The sequence below is a fragment of the Nipponia nippon genome, unplaced genomic scaffold (genome assembly GCF_047370975.1).
Source record: "Nipponia nippon isolate SJK-2023a ecotype South Korea unplaced genomic scaffold, ASM4737097v1 scaffold_2, whole genome shotgun sequence".
Lineage (NCBI taxonomy): Eukaryota > Metazoa > Chordata > Aves > Pelecaniformes > Threskiornithidae > Nipponia > Nipponia nippon.
In genome coordinates this window covers 7,578,097-7,597,022 of record NW_028262336.1, presented here as the reverse complement: position 1 = coordinate 7,597,022, position 18,926 = coordinate 7,578,097, and the positions used below count along the sequence as shown (strand labels likewise).

Here is an 18,926-nt window from a genome sequence, read left to right as displayed (position 1 = left end):
AGTGACAAAACATGACTATCCTAGAGCAAGCTGCTTGATAAAGCCTTCCTAATCGGAACGCACGATACTGGAAAAGCAAGCTGCTAAACTTACTGCCATCTGCTAGAAGGAGAAGCATAGTTACGGTACGCTGCGGTGGTTAGCGTACGCGTTGGGCTGTTCCACGCTCTTCCCAAGGAGCAGGAGCTAGCGGAAATCTCACCTTCGACTGTTTAATTTGCTGCTGTATGTTTCTAGCGAGGCAAGGATTTAACAAACACACTGCGATTAAAGCGCTAAAATCCTCCCTGAAGGAAGCTCCACCGCAGGAGAGCTGAGCCCGCTTGGCTCCCAGCAGGTGGTGGGTGCACGGCTGCTGCCGTGGCGGGGGTGCGTGGTTCAAGGTTTGGCAGCATCAACTGCCCCTACCATTCCATTCTTGGTGCAGGGCCTGTGACAGTTTGAAAAAAAACCACAACAAAAGAAACCAAACCCCAGACTCCTCTATTTATAAAATAAAACTCAGAGTTACTTTATCTCCTTTTAATGTACTATATGAGTGCAAAGTCCAAGCATGAACTAGTAATAAAGATAACGGCTTATGCCAGGGGTTGGGACAAACATTGAAGAAAGCTTACGGTGGCTGCGTTGGCGTCAGTGAGCGGGTGTCAAAAGGCGCTGGTATGATGTCCTCTTAACAGCAGCATATGAAATAAAGCAACCCAAGCCTTTACCCCTCAAGCACTTTCTAGGACCAAATCAGTGAAAGCCGGCTGGCCCGCTCCGCTCACTAATTAACCAGGCGGTAACGGCAGCAGCCGGCCCAGCCACACGCCCTGCAGCCGCCCGCTGCCGAGCCCCAGCTGCTCCCAGGCCGCATGGCAACTCTGCTACTGAGGGGCCGCACCCCCAGAAAAAAAAAAACCCACCCAGCCATCTCCCGTCCCCCATTAGAAATGCCGCTGTAATGTGTCAGCCCTAGTAGGGATACAGCATTAAACGGCTGCAGGATGGTTAAAAAAAAAAAAACAGAACCACAACCAACCAAAGCAACCAAACCCCTCCCAAAAAAAAAAAAAAACCCAGCCCCAAAACGCCCCAGAGGACAAGCAGGTGTGGACGCGTGGCTGGGCAGCCAGCTCACCCCAAGGCACCCGGACTTTGGGACACAACAGGCTTGGCACGAAAACGCCCCGTCACAAATTGCTGCTGCCACAGCCTGGCTGTGCTAATGGCCCAGCAAAAGCCCAGGGGCGGGGAGAAGGGCAAGATGCGACAGCTCATCAACCCAATTTAAAAATTTGCATTGCTTGCAAGATGTTGGTTTTTGGTTATTTTTTTTTTTTTTTTTAAATCTGTGCTGTAGTGCCTATGTAAAAATCTATTCTCCTCGGGAAGGCATTGCTTTCCTTACTGCCTAATAGGACGTTACATTATAAACTGCCAGTTTGAACATGCTGTTCTTTCTGCCAGATTGGCTCAACATAGTAAAGTATAATTGTAGCCATTAAAGTGAATTTTATCTCCCTTCTTGGGAGGGACACCTGCATTTCAAAGCGAGAGAGACAAAAATACTAATAAAATAAAAAGCAGAGAGAGAGACACGCACACACATTTAAGGACAAGAACCTCGAAGGCTGTGCCCGCACGAACACTCGCACTACCACACCCCAGCTGCCAGCTTTACAGCTCCGAGCGTTGGCGCTTCGGGCCTTCTGTTCCCGGTTTGGCCGAGGGCGGCCGGCCGGCACGGGCCAGGCACGACCCTCGGCGTGGGCGCGGAGCTCTGCCAAGAGCAAAGGAAAAGGCCCAGCGGCACGGAGCCTGCTCCTCCGCAGGTACCAACCGCGGGCCCAGCCCCAGCCTGGGCCGTGGAGGCGCCTGCTGCCACCGCAGGCCGCGCTCCCCTGGGACGGGGCAGGTTTAATGGAGCTGCGCCCGCTCCCAGCCCTACCTCGGCCGGAGCGGGGTGGCCTCCCCGGGCTTGGGCCACGATCCGCCCCTGCAGCACCCACTGATGGAGGCCAACACTGTCCTCACCCGACTCCTGCTCACTTGCTATTAGCAACAAAAGGCATAGCGCTATTTCAGTCCTTAAAAGCCCCTGGTTTTGTGTGACCAATTTTCCCAGGCCAGGCTGAAGGATCTCAGCTTGCTTACTTATAGCCTACGGAAAACCTCTTCCTCCTCAATTAGCTTTTATGGGATTGTTGAAGACCCACACAGACTGTACTGGCACGGCTCGGACATCTGCCCAAGCACATGTGTTGTATAATGTGCAGAAGTAGGTGCTGGTATGCTCTCTTTATATATAATCATCTTTATGTGGGTCAGCTGCCACCCAGCTCCCAGTAAAACCAGTTCAGAGCTGGCATGTCTGTGGTACACAGAACCTCACCCTCGGGAGCACGGCAGTGCTGGACAAGGAACGCCAGAAACAGGGGCCATCCGTTACCCACTCACACGACAACACACGCAGCGTTTTGCAGAAGAACCAAGACAAGGATTCCAGCACTACCAAGAGATTTGGGGTGCCCCCATCTTATGAGGCCCCAGCTGGAGACAGCTTGAAGAACCCCATTCTAAAAGCACCAGGTCCTTTTCCAAGGGGATCCAGGACTTGGAAGTACTTCCACTGAGCATCCAGACAGGGGTTCGGTATTCCAAAGCACTCTGTATTTTAGGAAATACAGTTATTCTCTTTCCCAGGGTCCAAGTATAGTATAAACCACAGAAAAGGGAGCTGAGCCTGTACAAAACATCCGGACAAGCCTCAGCTTCGCTGATCCAAGCACACCTCTGGTCTCTTTACAGGACCCAAAGGTGGCAGAGGATAAACCCACACCGGGAACTGATCTCAAACCAACCAAACGCGTTTCACCAATGCCACCCAAATGCCCTTCAAATGATGCTAACATTCAGGTGTGGTCACTCCTTCCCAGGGATGAAACAGGATTAAATTTAACATCAGTACTCTCCTTACAGATCCCAGGAACCATCCACCTGCTTTATAGCACACAGCTGCTATGAAGAGCCTGCTCTAGCTCCTGTTCAGGGACAAATAACAGTAACGCTCAGGAAGCAGTAGCGGGTGAGTAACTGTGACCTCCTGGCTCTGACCCTACAAATGCTTCACCGGGGAGGAGCTGCGCTGCTTCAGTTCCATGAAGTTTTGCTTCAGTCACACGCGCTCTCTGCAAAACTCCTGGTAATGAAGCTGGCTGCTCCCTCTGGGCGCTTCCACGCATTACCACAAGGTTTCAAGAGTTAATACAGCAGGCAATAACGAAATCCAGCCTAATGCCCTGGCTGAGCACAAACGATTATCATCTGAACAATGTGTGCCTTAAGAGCATGGAGAGGCCAGGCAAAGTTAAAAAAGGAGGGAAGCAAATCGAGTGAGGCAGTCAGTCTTCCAAAGGAGAGCAAAAGATCTTGGTAATAACGCAGGACCCAGCGCAGGCACGAAGTGGCCCGAAGACTAAAAGTGTAAGAATTACAGGCACCTATAACTTACTTCTCCTAGTGCCCAGAACACAAAGCAAAAAGCAGTGCCGATGAGAGGTGCCAGCTGAGCAGCTTTGGAGTCAGAGCTTTTGCCTACAGACGGTCAGACCAAGGTACACTTTGCACGGTACCAGCAGACCGTACAGGAAGCATTACATCTCGCCTCAAAGAAAACCCCGGCACTGAAAGGGTACCTCAATGTTCACGGTCCATTCCCCTCGTTCCCTTGGGCTGGCAGTTTTCGATACAAGACCCTGTTAGCATCATTCGTGGCAGAAGCAAGGGCACTGACGGGGAGACATACTGGTAGGAAATACGCCGAGATCACAGGTTCATCTCATCCGTCACCAGAAAGATGACGGCAATTTCAGTCCTTCCTCACCTCTGCCAAACCAAAATTGCCAGCTGGGAGATGGAAGGCTTTTTCATCCCTGTATTCATTTAGAGCCTGTCAGTCATCTCGGTGCCTTTCATGCAGCTGGACAGACACTCACCAGTACCCTCTCCCCAAAACCACCGCAAAACTGTGTCTCCTTGTTCAGCGTAGGTATCCGGGCTCATGATCCAGAGAGTCTTTGCTGACCTAAAGTTTCAGCATCAGTACACTCCCCCTAAACACTCAGGTCTTACAATTTTTTACAGGTTATCTCAGTTTGAGGTCACTAGTAGGAACCAAAAATTTCTCTTTGCCCATGAATCTTGGTTTGTGCATCAGCATGAACCTGCTGACTGTTAGCACTTGCTAACACCTAAACTGCATTTCAGCTACAGTTCACTCAGCTGACTCACACGACTAAATCATTAGATTAACACACCAAAACCCCATGGATTCATACCATCCTTCCAGCCACAAGCAGTCCAGAAATAAAAATGACTGTCAGAGAAGAGGGCCTACTTATTCACTGTATTATTTGTTCTGAAAATAAAGAATTACTTTCCCACAACGAACCTGAAGAGGGTTTAGTCCCAGGAAGCTTGTTCAAAGAAAAAGGAAAGTTAGTCACTCCTGCCTCTCTCAAGCATCACGCACTGTAAGAAATAAAGCCGGTCAGGCTGCCCAAGGCAGAACAATTTGTACACATGCACTTCAACCGTCCAAGTTAATTTCTGAAGTACAACTGGGACAAAAAACCCCTGTGCACCAAAAAATAAAACTTTGCAGTGGAAGGTTTTATTAAAGAAACACTACAGGATAACACAGAGCGCATTCTGCTTTTATGCTATGTGCTGTTAAAACAGTCACCTCAAACACTGCATATGGTTATCATCAACTCTGAAAATACAGTGAAAGAGAAGGGCAAGGGAAGCTATTGGGAAATTGTACCATAAAATAAAAGATTAGAGAAATCTAAGAATCTCTGAAATGAGAGGACAAGACAATAATTCGTTATACTACAATCAAAACACCAAGAAAGCCAGTTTTACGCTATTTATTCTGTCACAGTACAAGAAAAATAAGTGAACCCAATAACTTATTTAAAATAACAAAGTGTTGTTTTTACATTGTACATATCTACTGCGCTGACTCAGACCACTGATTTCTGAAGTGTCCATACTGGCAGATTTAATAAGAAGGTACAGGTTCACTGCATCTCCCCACTCCACGGCATAAGCCAACTGCTCAGTAGCTGGGGCTGAATGTATTAGGCCGGGACTCTCCTACCAGGAGCTCTGCTCCTCCTTTAGCAACATCTTTGGTCGCCATCAGAGGAGATCACTGGTCTAGCAGAGCCACTGGAAGGAAATAAAGTAAAAGGTCCTGGCTCCCATCAGACATGACAAACTACAACACGACAGTGAGTACTGCTTTCCCAAGGATGCCAAGCAGCTCACCGAGTCACCAGGATCACTGCCACTGCACATCACCCTTATCTTGAGGGACACTCAAAATTAGGAGGTCCTGTGGAGCTCTTGTATGATGCCCTTGAACCGGTCAGCTCAGGTACAGCCAAGAGGCAAGGCGCACCACCACAGATGTCGATGCAAGCTGCAAACAGTCCTGAACGCTGGATAAAACCACTGAAAAGGGCCCCTGCTGCTAACACCTGAAATATCTAAGTAAAGCCTGGTTTGGATGTGTTCATACAAGCCACAGGCATTGTGGAGGCTCCTTGCCAATGCTGTGCTACGGCTCTCCAGCCTACTCAGAGAGCACTGAAAGTCAAGGTCCTCACGAGCTACCAGACTATGGCCAACAGAGGAGGAAGCGGTCACAGAGAGAGAACAAAAATGTGTGTCCACCCACATCATGGATTCAAGCAAGGATGGAAGCAACAAGCAAATAAATGAAGTAGAAGGCAGCCAGCATTTAAAACTCTTCCTGAGCAACCAAGATGTTCTGCAGCGTAGTATTTGGCCAGGGGACCCAACAGGCCACACCTGGCAGCAGGGTAAAAGTTATGACAGATAATACAGTGACAACAGATCCTGAAAAAACCAACCAACCAAAAGCACCACCTGGTCCACAAGTAGGGGCCTTGCAAGCACCGCCACAAGCCCCTGTGTAGACTGTGGCTCCCTGAGCTGATAGGAAACATCCCACCAAACTAACAGCATAAATTCCCCTGGCATAGTGCTCAAAATTCCTTCTGAGCAACGCCAATGAATCTAGAAAGCTCCATTCCCCTGTGGAACGGGTCAGTATTAAGAGGCCAAGAGCTCATTTCAAGTCTCAGCAGCCCTCTGTGATTTTCACACTTCTGCTGCGTGCTAAACCATGTACCGTCATAACAGAACTAGACTCTTGACACCTGAGTGACCCAAGTTCCTGTTCAGCAGCTGGACTCGGTAAGGCGGCTACCAGAGAAAGCCCAGAGGTCCTGGTTTGCGGCTGGATAGTCTTGGCGCACTGTCTCTCCCCAGCAGAACAGCAGTCACCACTACCGACACCCATGTGGAAGGGAACTTGCCCACTTAGCAGCTCTGGCCACTTAAGAGAACTGCCTCCTGCTCAGAGACTTGCCTACATATCTCAGTGTATCTCAGATCTATTTGTAGATATATCATTCCTGCCTATATGCCAATGCACGGAGGGTTGAAGAGGAAGAACCCAGCTCTTACTGAAACCAAAAGATGCCCGGTGACTTCAAGGAGCTCTAGACTACAGCCAACACCCTTTCAGGTGACCACTGCCATCTCGTTCTGTGTTTGCACAGCTGCTAGCACAAGATCATCACAGCCCTCAGTATTACCACACCACAAACCCAATACTGGTATGACACTACACTTTGAATAATTAGTTATTATTACTTATGAAAGAAGAAGTGGTTTCTAGAGCTTGATAAACACTTAACTGAAGATATCCCATGGTGTTCGCATCTATGAGAGAAAAGAAATCTTGTTCACAGTCTTCTAGTCATATTAACACATTTGGCTTTGTTTTTTTCCTCCCACGTTCCACGTATATTTCAACACATGTATGCAGATAGCTGACTTAAATTCTCCTCTTAATTAAGGCTAGTTTACAGTAGTCAGTCACGGAGGTTGCACTGATGAGGGAAGGGGTAAACCCTACACCGAAAGTACCGATACAGCTAATCATTTGCCTATTTGACCTCTGAGAGAGAGATGGGAGGTGCAACTGCCTGAGGTCAATAATAGGAATCCACGTAAAAACAGATTTGCATCACACAGCAGTGTGTGCTACAGGACAACAGTGCTTCTCTTACCCCCAAAAAAGGTGCAGGACCCCTTGCTCAAGAAACGAAAGGAGATTCTAAGCTTCTACGTAACTGTGAAACTACAGTGTCCCCTTACTGCTTTTGCTATATAAGCTCTTCCCCTGGGTTTTTTCTCTTCTTTGCTGTAGTCTGCCCATCATGCAGCTGAGTTGCAGCTAAATTGTTGCTATGCTTCAGCTGGAGGAAGCTGGGTAACTGAAAGCGGACCTGGGCTTTTTGGTTCAAAATGAGAACATGCTGAGGGAAAGCAAGAAGGCAAGCAGCCTCAAAGACACAAACTGGGCCTCAGATGAGTTATCAAGAAGTGTCACGCCTTCCCTCTGCCTTGACCTCCCCTCCGCAAAATTACCTTGCTCAGCGCAACGCGAACATGTGCCAAAAGCCAAGCCCTGTTTATCACGCAGGTTACCTTCAGGATCAGGTGAAACTTAAAGAGCTTTAGGAGCTGCTTGGTTCACACTCGTTAACTACTTCTCTCTGGCACTTATAAACCTCAGACTTGGCAGAACAAGGGGCAGTTGGACCTGGGATCTTACCCAGAAGTGGAAGCACAAGAGCCGAACTATTTCCCAACTCTGTTTAAACATGTTTCTAGTTTAGTTTGCCTGTCTGGCCCACAAGTATAATAATTATACAACCTATGTTCAAAATTAGGCTGCAAGTGACCTAATAATACCTTTTTTTTTTTTTTTTAAAGAGAAATCACCAACATGTGCTCAAAATCCATCCCTCTATTATTGCTATTTTTATTTTTAATTTCTCTTCAGATAGGCCTAGGCAAAAAGATGACTTAATTCCCTGTATATACAAGTATATATACAGCATCAGGAAACGTTGTGAGACAGTGCTGGCTAACATCCTCTGATATGCAAAAACACCACCAAATGAGATGAAGTTTTCCTACGCTCCAGATTCTTTCCAACCTGTTCTCACAGCTGTTGGATAAAAAGTCTCAGAAAGTTAAAATGGAGAAGCACTTGAATCATAATAACCATTATCTGACAGATCAGTTTGTACCAGGAGAGACTGAAATGTCCAACCGACTTACAAAAATAGCTACTGCTTTGATGAAAACTTGCAAAAAAACCCCACCAAAAACCAACCTCACCCAAACCCTCCAATTTTTCATTTCTTTTCACTGGAGATGATTAAAAGCATCTTACCCTGGATTATGCAGCTCAGTATGGGCCCCTAATAAAAGACTTCATTGCAAAATTGCCGTATGACTGAGTGAAACAATGGCTTCTTTATTAATATTTTAAAGACTCCTGAGGGAAATGCTGTACAGCTGAAATGCCCTCAGTGAAAGGTTCATTGCCATGCTATGCACTTCTGCTGTGTAATGTTTTACAAGCTGCGCTGCCCTGTGAATGGGGAGAGTTAGTTCTCAGCTGGTAGAGGCAGCTTGCATAATACCAGACAAGTTAATCGGTAACAAGCAATGCAGGAGACCTTTGTTCCGAGTGTGACATACACAAATTCCACACTAAGCACATTGACGCTTCTGAGAGTTACTCATTGACATGCTTTATTAAATTGCTTGGACTATACCTTGATGCAGCAAAAAGATTAGTTTAACAGAGCTGCATCCCTCTGATGCCTTCCATCCTGAAGTGTTGCACTATAACCTCAACCCACGGATCAGCTCACTGCTGGTACAAAGGCATTTCCAGGGTGGATGATAGCAAGCACCTTGCAGCACGCCCACGTGTCAAGAGAATGGCAGCGGGCAGGCAAGGAAGCAGCAAACAGAAAAACGCAAGCCGGCAGCCAGCAGAGAGCTCCTGTAGCAAGACTCTGTTCTTAGGGGAATGGTTATGGGAAGCATTTGTCGTGTGTCCCCCCTGCAAGGCAAGTGCCCCCCTGTCCACTCCAAACAGCTTGCTAAACCACCACCCTCCCCCCAGCCTCCCTGAACAAAGGCAAAGGGAAAGGAGGCATAAGGCGTGCTTCTCCTGGCACTACTTGGAATGCCAGACCAAGGACAGCTGGCTTCGAGCAGGTGGAAGACACGCTGCACGAAAAGCCCAGGAGCAGCACAGCTTGTAACACTCGTCAGAGAATTTAGCTAATACCAAGTCTGAGGAAAACGCTGCTGGTTTTCATCGCCCACAGCACTTGTCTGGACAAAACACATCTGCTGAACTGGCTCGTCCTGTCACCACTTATCGTACGACATCATCGCCCATCTCCCCAAGGCTGGATCCAGCCAGCTGAACTTCCAGTGCCAGAACTTGTGTGAGTCTCCGTCCGTCAGACCGCCACAGCTGATCTGTACAGCTAGATGGTATTACTCGTTTGCCTTAGCAGCAGTGAGCCAGTCTCACTGGTGCGAGGCTGAGCAAGGGAAAGAAGAGCTTCCAGCAGTACGTTGCAGTCTGCCAGTCCCCAGCCTCGCTCTCGAGCACCACTGCACAGCTGAAACTCAAAGAAGTGCTAGGGAAAACAACCACCATCACGACAGCTCTCTCAGAAGACAAACAAAACCCACTCTTCTTTGATAACAGCAAAATCATCCCCCTTCGATAGGTTATTTTCATGTCTGTAGATGCCACAAATAGACCTGAGGCAAGGGAGAAGGCCAGCAAACGATACTCGAGGAGGTCCTTGGTACTGCCTGGCTGGAAAGCTGGCTGTGGCAGTGAAAACTGACACATTTCCCTCCACGGTCCCAATGCCCAAGGCGGAGCCTGACGGCACCCAGCAGCCATGCGGAGGCATGCACGCAGCACCCCGAGGAGTCAGTGGAAAGAGCGCCCGTGGGGACGCAAGACTGAGAAGGCAGCTGGCACATCCTCCGCTCCCGTGAAAGCTGCCTTAGCAGCCCACCCCCCTCCGCAGTTTCACACATAGCCTACCAGACACGCCAAGGCACATGTAAGCACACTCCCGCAGCAATTGCCACATTACTGTTCACTAGAAGAATTAGTCACCTAATAACAGCATCTTCCTCGGCAACGGGGAGCCGGTTATTTCACCCACAACTCAAATTTTACCCATCCCACAGAAAATCCTTTTTCAGGAATATCTTACTGAAGGCAGCATCCTCTCCCTCTACGTGTAAGTATGCACACACATATACATGTATGACTATTAAATATTTTTTAATTATGCAAAGATTTTTAATTATGCAAAGAAACCCCATGGGACTGACTGATTGCCCAAACCTCATGGCATAGGAACATAAAGCTAGCGTGGATGGCTCAGACACAGCAGGCTGCACCTCAATGGAGAGACCTTTCAGGTTACCCCAGGCGTGTGCAGTCTATCATCCCCCGAGTGTTTTGCTGCAGGACAAATGCCCTTATGGAACTGCTCACAAAAAAAAAAAAACAACCCAACACCCTGAACTGCACAGTATGAGCAACAATTTACGGGCAGAGTGTGCCAAAACCCAGAAATACCGGTTTTGTTATAACTGCAGGTCTAGACCACCAGTTTCTTAATGGTTGCAGATTATGTGGATTCCTGCATAATCTGAAAGGTACTCAGCCACTTGAGACCCAACGAACTGAGGTGTGTGTACAGCACCACCTCCTGTGGAAAGTTTTACTCACTGTACTTCCAGGGATGTGAATAAGGCCTTCACGGACTGATTTTTAATTTGCCTTCACTTCTTTAAGGAGGCACATAAACCACAAACTCTGGTAGCCACAACACCTTGTATTGAGTACTTAAGTTAAAACTAGTCCAGGAATGACTAATTTCAAGAAAAATTGTTTTGTCTAGAGAATGATGATTCATCAGATCCAATGGTTTGCAAGCTCCTATTTCAAAAATATATTTATCAGAAATGTTCCTCAGGTCAAAGACGGTGAGTTGAGAAACAGAATCATCTTTCACCACGTGTACGTGAAAGACACAAACGCAAACCCGTCTCTGGTCTGTTCAACAGAGCACTTACTTGGCATATAAAACATGCATGTTCCAGTCCTTGCTCTACCTGACTCAGAAGGATGTGAATGCAGGTGAGTACTGTAATTGTTTGCTTGCTCCAAATAGTACCTGCTTTATATAAAATAGAAAAAAAACTGACAAGAGGTAGAGCAGTACCTGCTTTAGATGTGGGAAACAAATGCAAAACCCTGCTCTGAATGAATGCCCTACACAACATCAGCTGATCAGAAAAATTAAGAACCAGCTGGTTTAGCCTTCACTCATGAAACCCCATCATCTCATAAATACTTCATCGCTATCAGATTCCCTTCTCTACTTCCTCCTTTTTTTCCTCTCCCCATTAAAATGGGAAATTGATGACAACGCTGAGAAAACGGACTGTTCTGAGCTATTCGTGTCTATCCATTGTCACTTGTGAAAATACGTTTTGTACTGAAATGAGGACATGCAAGTCTATGAAGTGAATAAATAAGTGCCTGACCCAGTAAGTCAAAGAGATCATCCAAGAGGCTTCAGGGCAATATTCACCCTTCTCCTGTATCACTAAACTAGGAATAAAAGAAGCAGTTACAGCTTTACAACTGAAAATACACTGATATTTCCATTGTGGCCAGTTGTGTTTTAGGCTCAACTGCATCTCCCCATCTCTCTTGAGCCAAAGTGAGTTATTCATTAATTCTGGTATGCTTTAGTCGCTGCCTAAAATGTGAAGTAGTTTGTAGAACAAAGACAGGAGTTAAGTGTCAAACTGGTGGGAGCAAGTGCTGGTATTTGCTTTTGGGGTTTGTTTGTTTGTTTGTTTGAGGGTTTTTTAAGATTAAAAGTGAACTTTCCTTTTTTGCAGGTCCATGGAAAAGAGATCTAACAAAAAACATTGAAAAACTGCTGTACTACATTAATTAAAATATAGTGTTCTAAAACTAGATGCACAAGCTGGCCTTTACTTAGTTAATTAGTCCTTGTTGTTTCCAAGACACCGTTGTTCTCTCTCCTTTCCCCGAGTACTCCTTGGTCATGATTTTTGGGAGAAAGGTCACTACTTTGCCTTTCCTAGTGACTGCCAACTAAGCATGAACCACCAAAGTCACCTACAGCTTGGCTATTAACTTCAGCAAGCATTTGATCTAGCCTTCAATTACCTATCTCATCTCCCCTAAGAAGTCTCCATTTGTGGACAATCAGACAGCAGTATTTTTATTTTGGAGAAGAGAAATGTAAATCAGAACATCTTCATACAGAATTTCAGAGCCAAATACTTTCATGCCGAAATTTGGAAAGTGGCTGAGCCAAGCTCAGATAAAATCAGCACCAGAGTTAGAAATGAAACTCTGAAGGTCCTAGCTCTTGTGCCTGAATTCAGATTGCCAAATTTACCTTTCATCAGCAAAACAGGAGTGCAAGAATTTAAATATAGACTGTTTTTTTGAGCTATACTGGGTAGTAACTGCAGCAGAGTATTAACACTGTACAAAAAACCAATGCTACCTGAAGAAAGGAAAAAGACTGCTAGGGATGATTTCATTTTCTTTGGAGTTTTCAAAAGGATCCTTCATCTTTGTAGTATAAATCTAGTAGGTCAGATTTCTCTCTGAAATTTACTCCAGGCTCCTCCTCTACTAACCAGTTGTCCTACAACAATACTGTAAAGCTTTTATAGCAACAGCAGCTTAACATCTCAGCAACAGCAACATCTCCTACCAGAACATGGACATAACGAACACACACTAACGCCATATCGAAACAAGCAAGTTCCACTGCGCCAACATAGCCAAGGCCATTCTCCTCAACGACAAGTGCCTTACCCATCTCTGAATTCACCTCCTCCGAGGCTGAGAATAATTGTTCTGTTAAACTCAGTATATTAAAATATTCGGTTTTCCATTGAAGAATGAAAACATTCACTACCATTTACTGAACAGCATACTCCTTAAAAATGTTAGTCTGGCTCAGTTTCCTTCTATGGTCGTCTTGCATGCCCCACACAGTCACTCTGCTCTAACCCAGCACATATGGTGCTGTTACAGTGATTGGGGCTGAGGGGGGACAAAGGTCTGGTTTCTGCTTGCCAGCAAATGAGACCTCTGTGACTGGATTCAAGCTCCTCTCACAGAAAAGCCCGCTGAGGAAAAAGTCCTTCCCAAAGATGATCTCTGCGCATACTGTATTATTTCTTTTTCATCAGTTGTGACAAGCCCTTGCACTTAAGCAAATCCAGAGGCTATTTTTTTTGCTTACCTAAGTTTTCAGGCAACTACATTTCTTACAGAATACAGATCTAAAGATACTCCCAGAATCAAAGTGTTAGCAGTAAAAAGGTTTCTATAGTTTACATTATAATGCTTATTTGCCAAACAATCAGAATGAAACCTTCACTGCTTTACTTACTCATTAAAGAACATTGACTGATGTCCTTTGCAACTGCTGGCTTAACCTGGACTGTTATAGAAGAAACTACAGACAGATGAAGAGCCACATTCTGTGTACAATTATGCCTTCGGTAAAAAAAGGTTTTAGACCCCTCTCCCAGAAAGAGACAATCAATAAATGACTGTTAAAATGACTCGTCTGCAATGGGAAGTTACTATAAAACACAGGAAATACCAACTGACATGCATAATTACGACTGCCTACAAATAAACCTGGACCCTATCTGGAGAATTTGAATCCCTAGTGCCCATAATATTCCAAGCCACACACGAGCTCACTGTAGAGACAATCCAGATCAGGAGTTGTGGTGGTCATCCAAGAAAGGGCTAAGAAAGTGTCCTTGCAGAAGCACTGTTAGGTGCTGATATCCAGTCCCAAGGACACATTCAGCCAAAGAGAAGACTCTTGACTTTCATTTCATTAAATACTTCATTGTACTATATTCACTCAAGAAAATGGCATGAATGAATTTTTTTACAGTATCAGAATTAACTGAGTTAAATACCCTTAATAAACTCTTTGCTTTTGTTTCTAATTGATCACTGGTCTCCAACACAGCTACTCCTGCATATAAAACATTTCAACAGCTTAAAACAGTGTCAAGAATAGCTTTTCACTTTAAAACTTTCCATGATATAAAAGCACATGTTTGTCTAGCAGGTCTTACCTCCAAAAGTCCATCTTCAGGTAGGTCTGTGCAGTGGACAGCATTCTGAATCTTGTTCTTCCCAAAGACAGCACGCAGAGTTCCAGGTCGGAGATGACGGGCTATTTCCTATTGAACACAGGAAAACCAGAAGATGTTTGTGAACCACACTGTTCCTTTATAGCGTGGACGCAATAGAATCTGATAAAGTAAAACATTATTGTGCTATTAATATACGTGTTGTGCACTATAAAAGAAAACAAAGAGGGAAATTCCAGCTTGCACTACACACATACACAACTGCTGAAAAACCATGACCAAGACTGTGAAAACTAACTGCTTGAAATTGGGCCCATCAGGCCACCTTGGGTGAAACGCAGGACCCTTCATATTACAGATACACCTTCCTGGCACTTGTATTAATACAGTTAGCTCACGTTAACACCTTTGCAGCTCTCCAGCACAGATTGTGCTGTCCTTAGTGAGCAGACACAAGCACACCACCTTGCAGACTGCCTCCCCTAACACTGAACTATTTGCCTCAGAACCTGACATTTGTGAAGCCCAGCCTCTCGGTCTTCTCCTCTGCGGCGCTTCTCTGACACCGTGACTAGTGCCAACATCTGATCCCCTCTGACGATCAGTCCAGACTCTCTCTACATCTTTCTCTGTTCTTTGAAGTTAACATTTCAATATTCTTCTTCATCTACAATGCTGCATGCCTCCTTGGCCTCTCAGAGTGTTTCTCTTACTACAGCAGCTACCACTCAGGTCTTGAGACAACATTCCTCCCCTGCCTCTTTACTATGGTATATCTTCCATCATATACCACAGAGGACAGCCTTCATTGGCTTTCCCCTCCACCATGTTCTTTCTTTCAAGGCGTAATGCAGTCCTGCTGTACTTCTCTGCCCTACCACCTTGCAGTGTTGTCTTTTAACCCCTTTCCTATACCAGCTGTGCTACACCTTGCTGGCCTCTCTTCCCACCACCCTGGAGCTCTTCTTCAAGCCTACCTCATGCACAGTGTGCCTCCTTTTAAAATTCAGTGGTGATAGCATTAACCCCATTTTCCCTCCTTAAAGCCCTTTGGACATTCTTCCATGAGTGCCTCCAGAGCACTGCTGCCCATGAGGGGACAGGCCAATGACAAGCTCACACTATGGCTACTGGACAAAAAAAAAAAAGCATCCTTCCTTGCCAACAGAGCCTACATGGCCCCTTTCTGAAAAGGCACCGGCTACGTGAGGGTGTAATCACTTTGAAAGCAGCCAGCACAGTTTCACCATGCCACTCCCAGGTGTGTGTTTCGGTGTCACAGCTGGAGGTTACTGCCCCCACAGCCGAGTCACCAGACTGGATCGTCCGAGCATTTCTTAACTTTCGGTGTCAAACAGGTTCAAAGGGACTTCAGGAGTGGCTCTTGGCTGACCTGGAAAACTTTGCACAGGTACAGATGAGAACCACTCGAGCAATGCACGCTCTCTTCTGGGATGGCAGGGAATGTTTTAAGCTAGTCCCAAAAGGCCCCACAGGGTATCTGACAACACCACCCTTTAGCCACTTTCCAGCTTCATCCACTTGTTGTGTATCATTACTAAACTAAGACAATTGGACTTTAAGGGCAAGATTGTCTCCTTAGGCCAGCAAGTCCTAGATATTTTCCTGTCATCACAGTTAGGGTGATCTGTTACCTAGTAACCTAGATCTGTTACCTATGGTGATGTGTTACCCACCTGGAAGACAAACCGCTTTAATGCTTAGAGTGTGTCTAACCCCAAACATGCCACGAGGAGAAGTTTCAGTTCCCCATGGTTACTGTGTGTACATCACAGGTTATACAGGATCTTTGCATGCGGCTGTCGAGGATATTTCAATAAGATACACTCAACATCAAACAAATTTTGCTTCAGAGCAAAGTTCTAGTGTTTCACTTTAAAAAAAAAAAAAAAGCCCCAAGGAGGAAAAAAAAAAACCCTCCCCTACATGGTCCTCATTAAAGGCTTGCGATAAGAAAGTCTGCTGGGGAAACAAGTCACATACCAGTTCACTATAGCTATGTGACACTTTAATCAAGCCTTCCTTGAAACAACTGTTGAGGCCAGTAAAAACTAGCTTCAAGAAGCCAGCAATAGCACTAGGCTCTCAATCATTTTAAGGAAAGTTTGGGCATATTAAAAAAAAAAATATTATCGTGGCTATGAAACCTTTAGAAACACTTTAGCAAGAAACAGCTCAGATCTAAAAAGCTAAAGCTTGGTATTTCACGTTCCATTTATTTCCTATCCATCAAACTCTTTTGCTCAAACTGTTCTGTCCTCCAACAGGTCCAAAAATGCTGCTGCTTATGAAACTTGGAAAAGTTTCCCTTGACCCATCTTCTGCACCAAACTCACTTTTTTTTTTTTTTTCTTTCTTTAAAAGCAGCTATGGCCTCCTGACTTATCATTTGTCCTAAGCTCTCATTTCTACTTCACAACTTCATAACAGAAGACCTCATGTTTCTTCTCTTGGACTCACTCTCTCGCACTAACATTGGCACAAGCTCCTACTGCTGCAGTACGCAATCTCCTGTTCTTCCGTCAGTTTTTCAACGCAGGTTGCTACGCATTCTCCTGCCCTCCTGAAACTCATCAGCCATCTTGCGCAAAAAGGGACTCACTCTGTTCCGCCTGGGATTGCGTCAGATCAGAAGGACACAAAGGTAGGTCCTCCAGCGCTTTACATTGTTAGCACCTGATTAATAAGAATCTAAATAAGCCTTTCTTGCCATCAGTTAACAAACAGGAGGAAAGGTAAAGCAGTTTTTGCTTATATTTACATAGCCAAAAAGGACAATAATTGTCAACTTCAAAGTTTTACTATTCCGTTGCTTTCTTACTACAACATTGAGGAACTCTCAGGGAACAAGGCCTCTGTAGATGCTGGAGACACAAAGAGCTGTATGGATCATATACAGGTGTCCTTGTGTATATATGGCTGGAAATCTTGGGAATGTTTCGGGGTGTCGTGGTTTAACCCCAGCTGGCAACTAAGTACCACACGGCCGCTCACTCCTCCCCCGTGGGATGGGGGAGAGAATCGGAAGAGTAAAAGTGAGAAAACTCGAGGGTTGAGATAAAGACAGTTTAATAGGTAAAGCAAAAGCTGTGTACACAAACAGAGCAAACCAAGGAATTCATTCAGTACTTCCCATGGCAGGCAGGTGTTCAGCCATCCCCAGGAAAGCAGGGCTCCATCACACGTAATCATTACTTGGGAAGGTCAACGCCATCACTCCAAACGTCCCTCCATTCCTTCTTCCCCCAGCTTTTTATGCTGAGCACGATGTCATACGGTGTGGGATATCCTTTTGGTCAGCTGGGGTCAGCTGTCCCGGCTGTGCCCCCTCCCAACTCCTTGTGCACCCCCAGCCTCCTCGCTGGTGGGGTGGGGTGAGAGGCAGAAAAGGCCTTGACTCTGTGTAAGCCCTGCTCAGCAGTAATGAAACCGTCCCTGTGTTATCAACACTGCTTCCAGCACAAATCCAAAACATAGCCCCATACCAGCTGCTATGAAGAAATTAACTCTATCCCAGCCAAAACCAGCCCACAGGGAAGGAGGAAGAGAGCTCCTTACAGAACTTATTCCTCATAGCACATATTAATGTACACTCTTCTGCTCCACGCCAGGAAGCTTGCCAAGCATTTTATTTATAGGGCGTCATCTGCAACAACAGGGAGATACAAATACAGCAGTGGGGATTGCGTTGGTTCCCCCACGCCCCTCTATCCCCTTTTAAACCTCTTTTTCCTAAGCTTTCTGCTGGAAAGTTTCCAGAGTATGTGTTTTGTATACTCGTTTTCAAAAACTTTTTGAAATGAGTTCAGAGTGGGATGATGGAGGAGTTAAGAGCAGCTACAGCTCTACCACATGCATGAGAGGAGAATAACATGTGTGCACTGGAACTTCATGTGCGTGTGTAAGTGGGGATGCCACGAACTTGCACCTGACATAAGGAATACACTGTCTGTGGCAAAACAAACCAGGGTTGCTGTACCAAAAGGCTTCATCCTCTTTGGTCTTATTCAGCAGGCTATTTGATCGCACCTTACAGGCTGGGCTTTGATCTACAGCTAGCCCTTTGAAGATCCTTGTCCTACACAAGATACAGATGCATATATTCCATGTTTCTCTCTATCATATAACTGTGCCCAGTGCAACACTGCCTGTATGAAGTACTTAGCACATTCTAAAATCTTTCTATTTCTATAAAAGTGAAGGGAAGCAAAAATGTCACCAATGCCAGTAATATGTCAAAATCAGACTGAAAAGTCATAAACATACTCATGAGCAAAGCTCATTAACTGCTTTTCCTTCAAATGGCTGGTTTTTCATGGGCTGGATGGGAAGTTGTATAGAACAGTAACACGTATTCCAGCCAAAACTGCAGATTTCAAGAAAATTTGGCCAGGTTTTTTAAAGCATCTGCCCTGAATACTTAATTGGGTATCTAGAAAGGCTGAAAGGCCACTGCTCTTAAACATTTCTGCATGCTTTGTTGTTTTTTAAATGACATTCAAGGAAAAGCCAAGGAGGCAGCCACTGACTCTGTGCAGCAGCCATTCCCTCCCTCCTCAGTGGGAAACAGCACAAACTCTGAAGGGACCAAAAACACACAAAGGAACTTTTACAGCCTAAACCTTTGTTCTACTTGAACATGGATTTTCAAGGTTCCCTTGTTCTAGTTCGTTACTGGTCCTCTTGAGTGAAGCAGAATAAAAATAAGAGTTTGTGATCAAACCCTCTCC

At 45.6% G+C, this 18,926-nt stretch overlaps 1 protein-coding gene across 4 annotated transcripts in view; it reads right to left on the bottom strand.

Annotated features, from left to right (window-relative positions):
* The window catches only part of NME7 (NME/NM23 family member 7), a 94,781-nt gene that overhangs the window by 1,602 nt on the left and 74,253 nt on the right, over window positions 1-18,926 (bottom strand). For all 4 annotated transcript variants that reach the window (XM_087759540.1, XM_087759542.1, XM_087759543.1 and 1 more), the window contains one exon: window positions 14,158-14,265. In XM_087759540.1, the coding sequence (XP_087615666.1) occupies window positions 14,158-14,265 (108 nt within the window). The remainder of the gene's footprint in view (window positions 1-14,157; window positions 14,266-18,926) is intronic.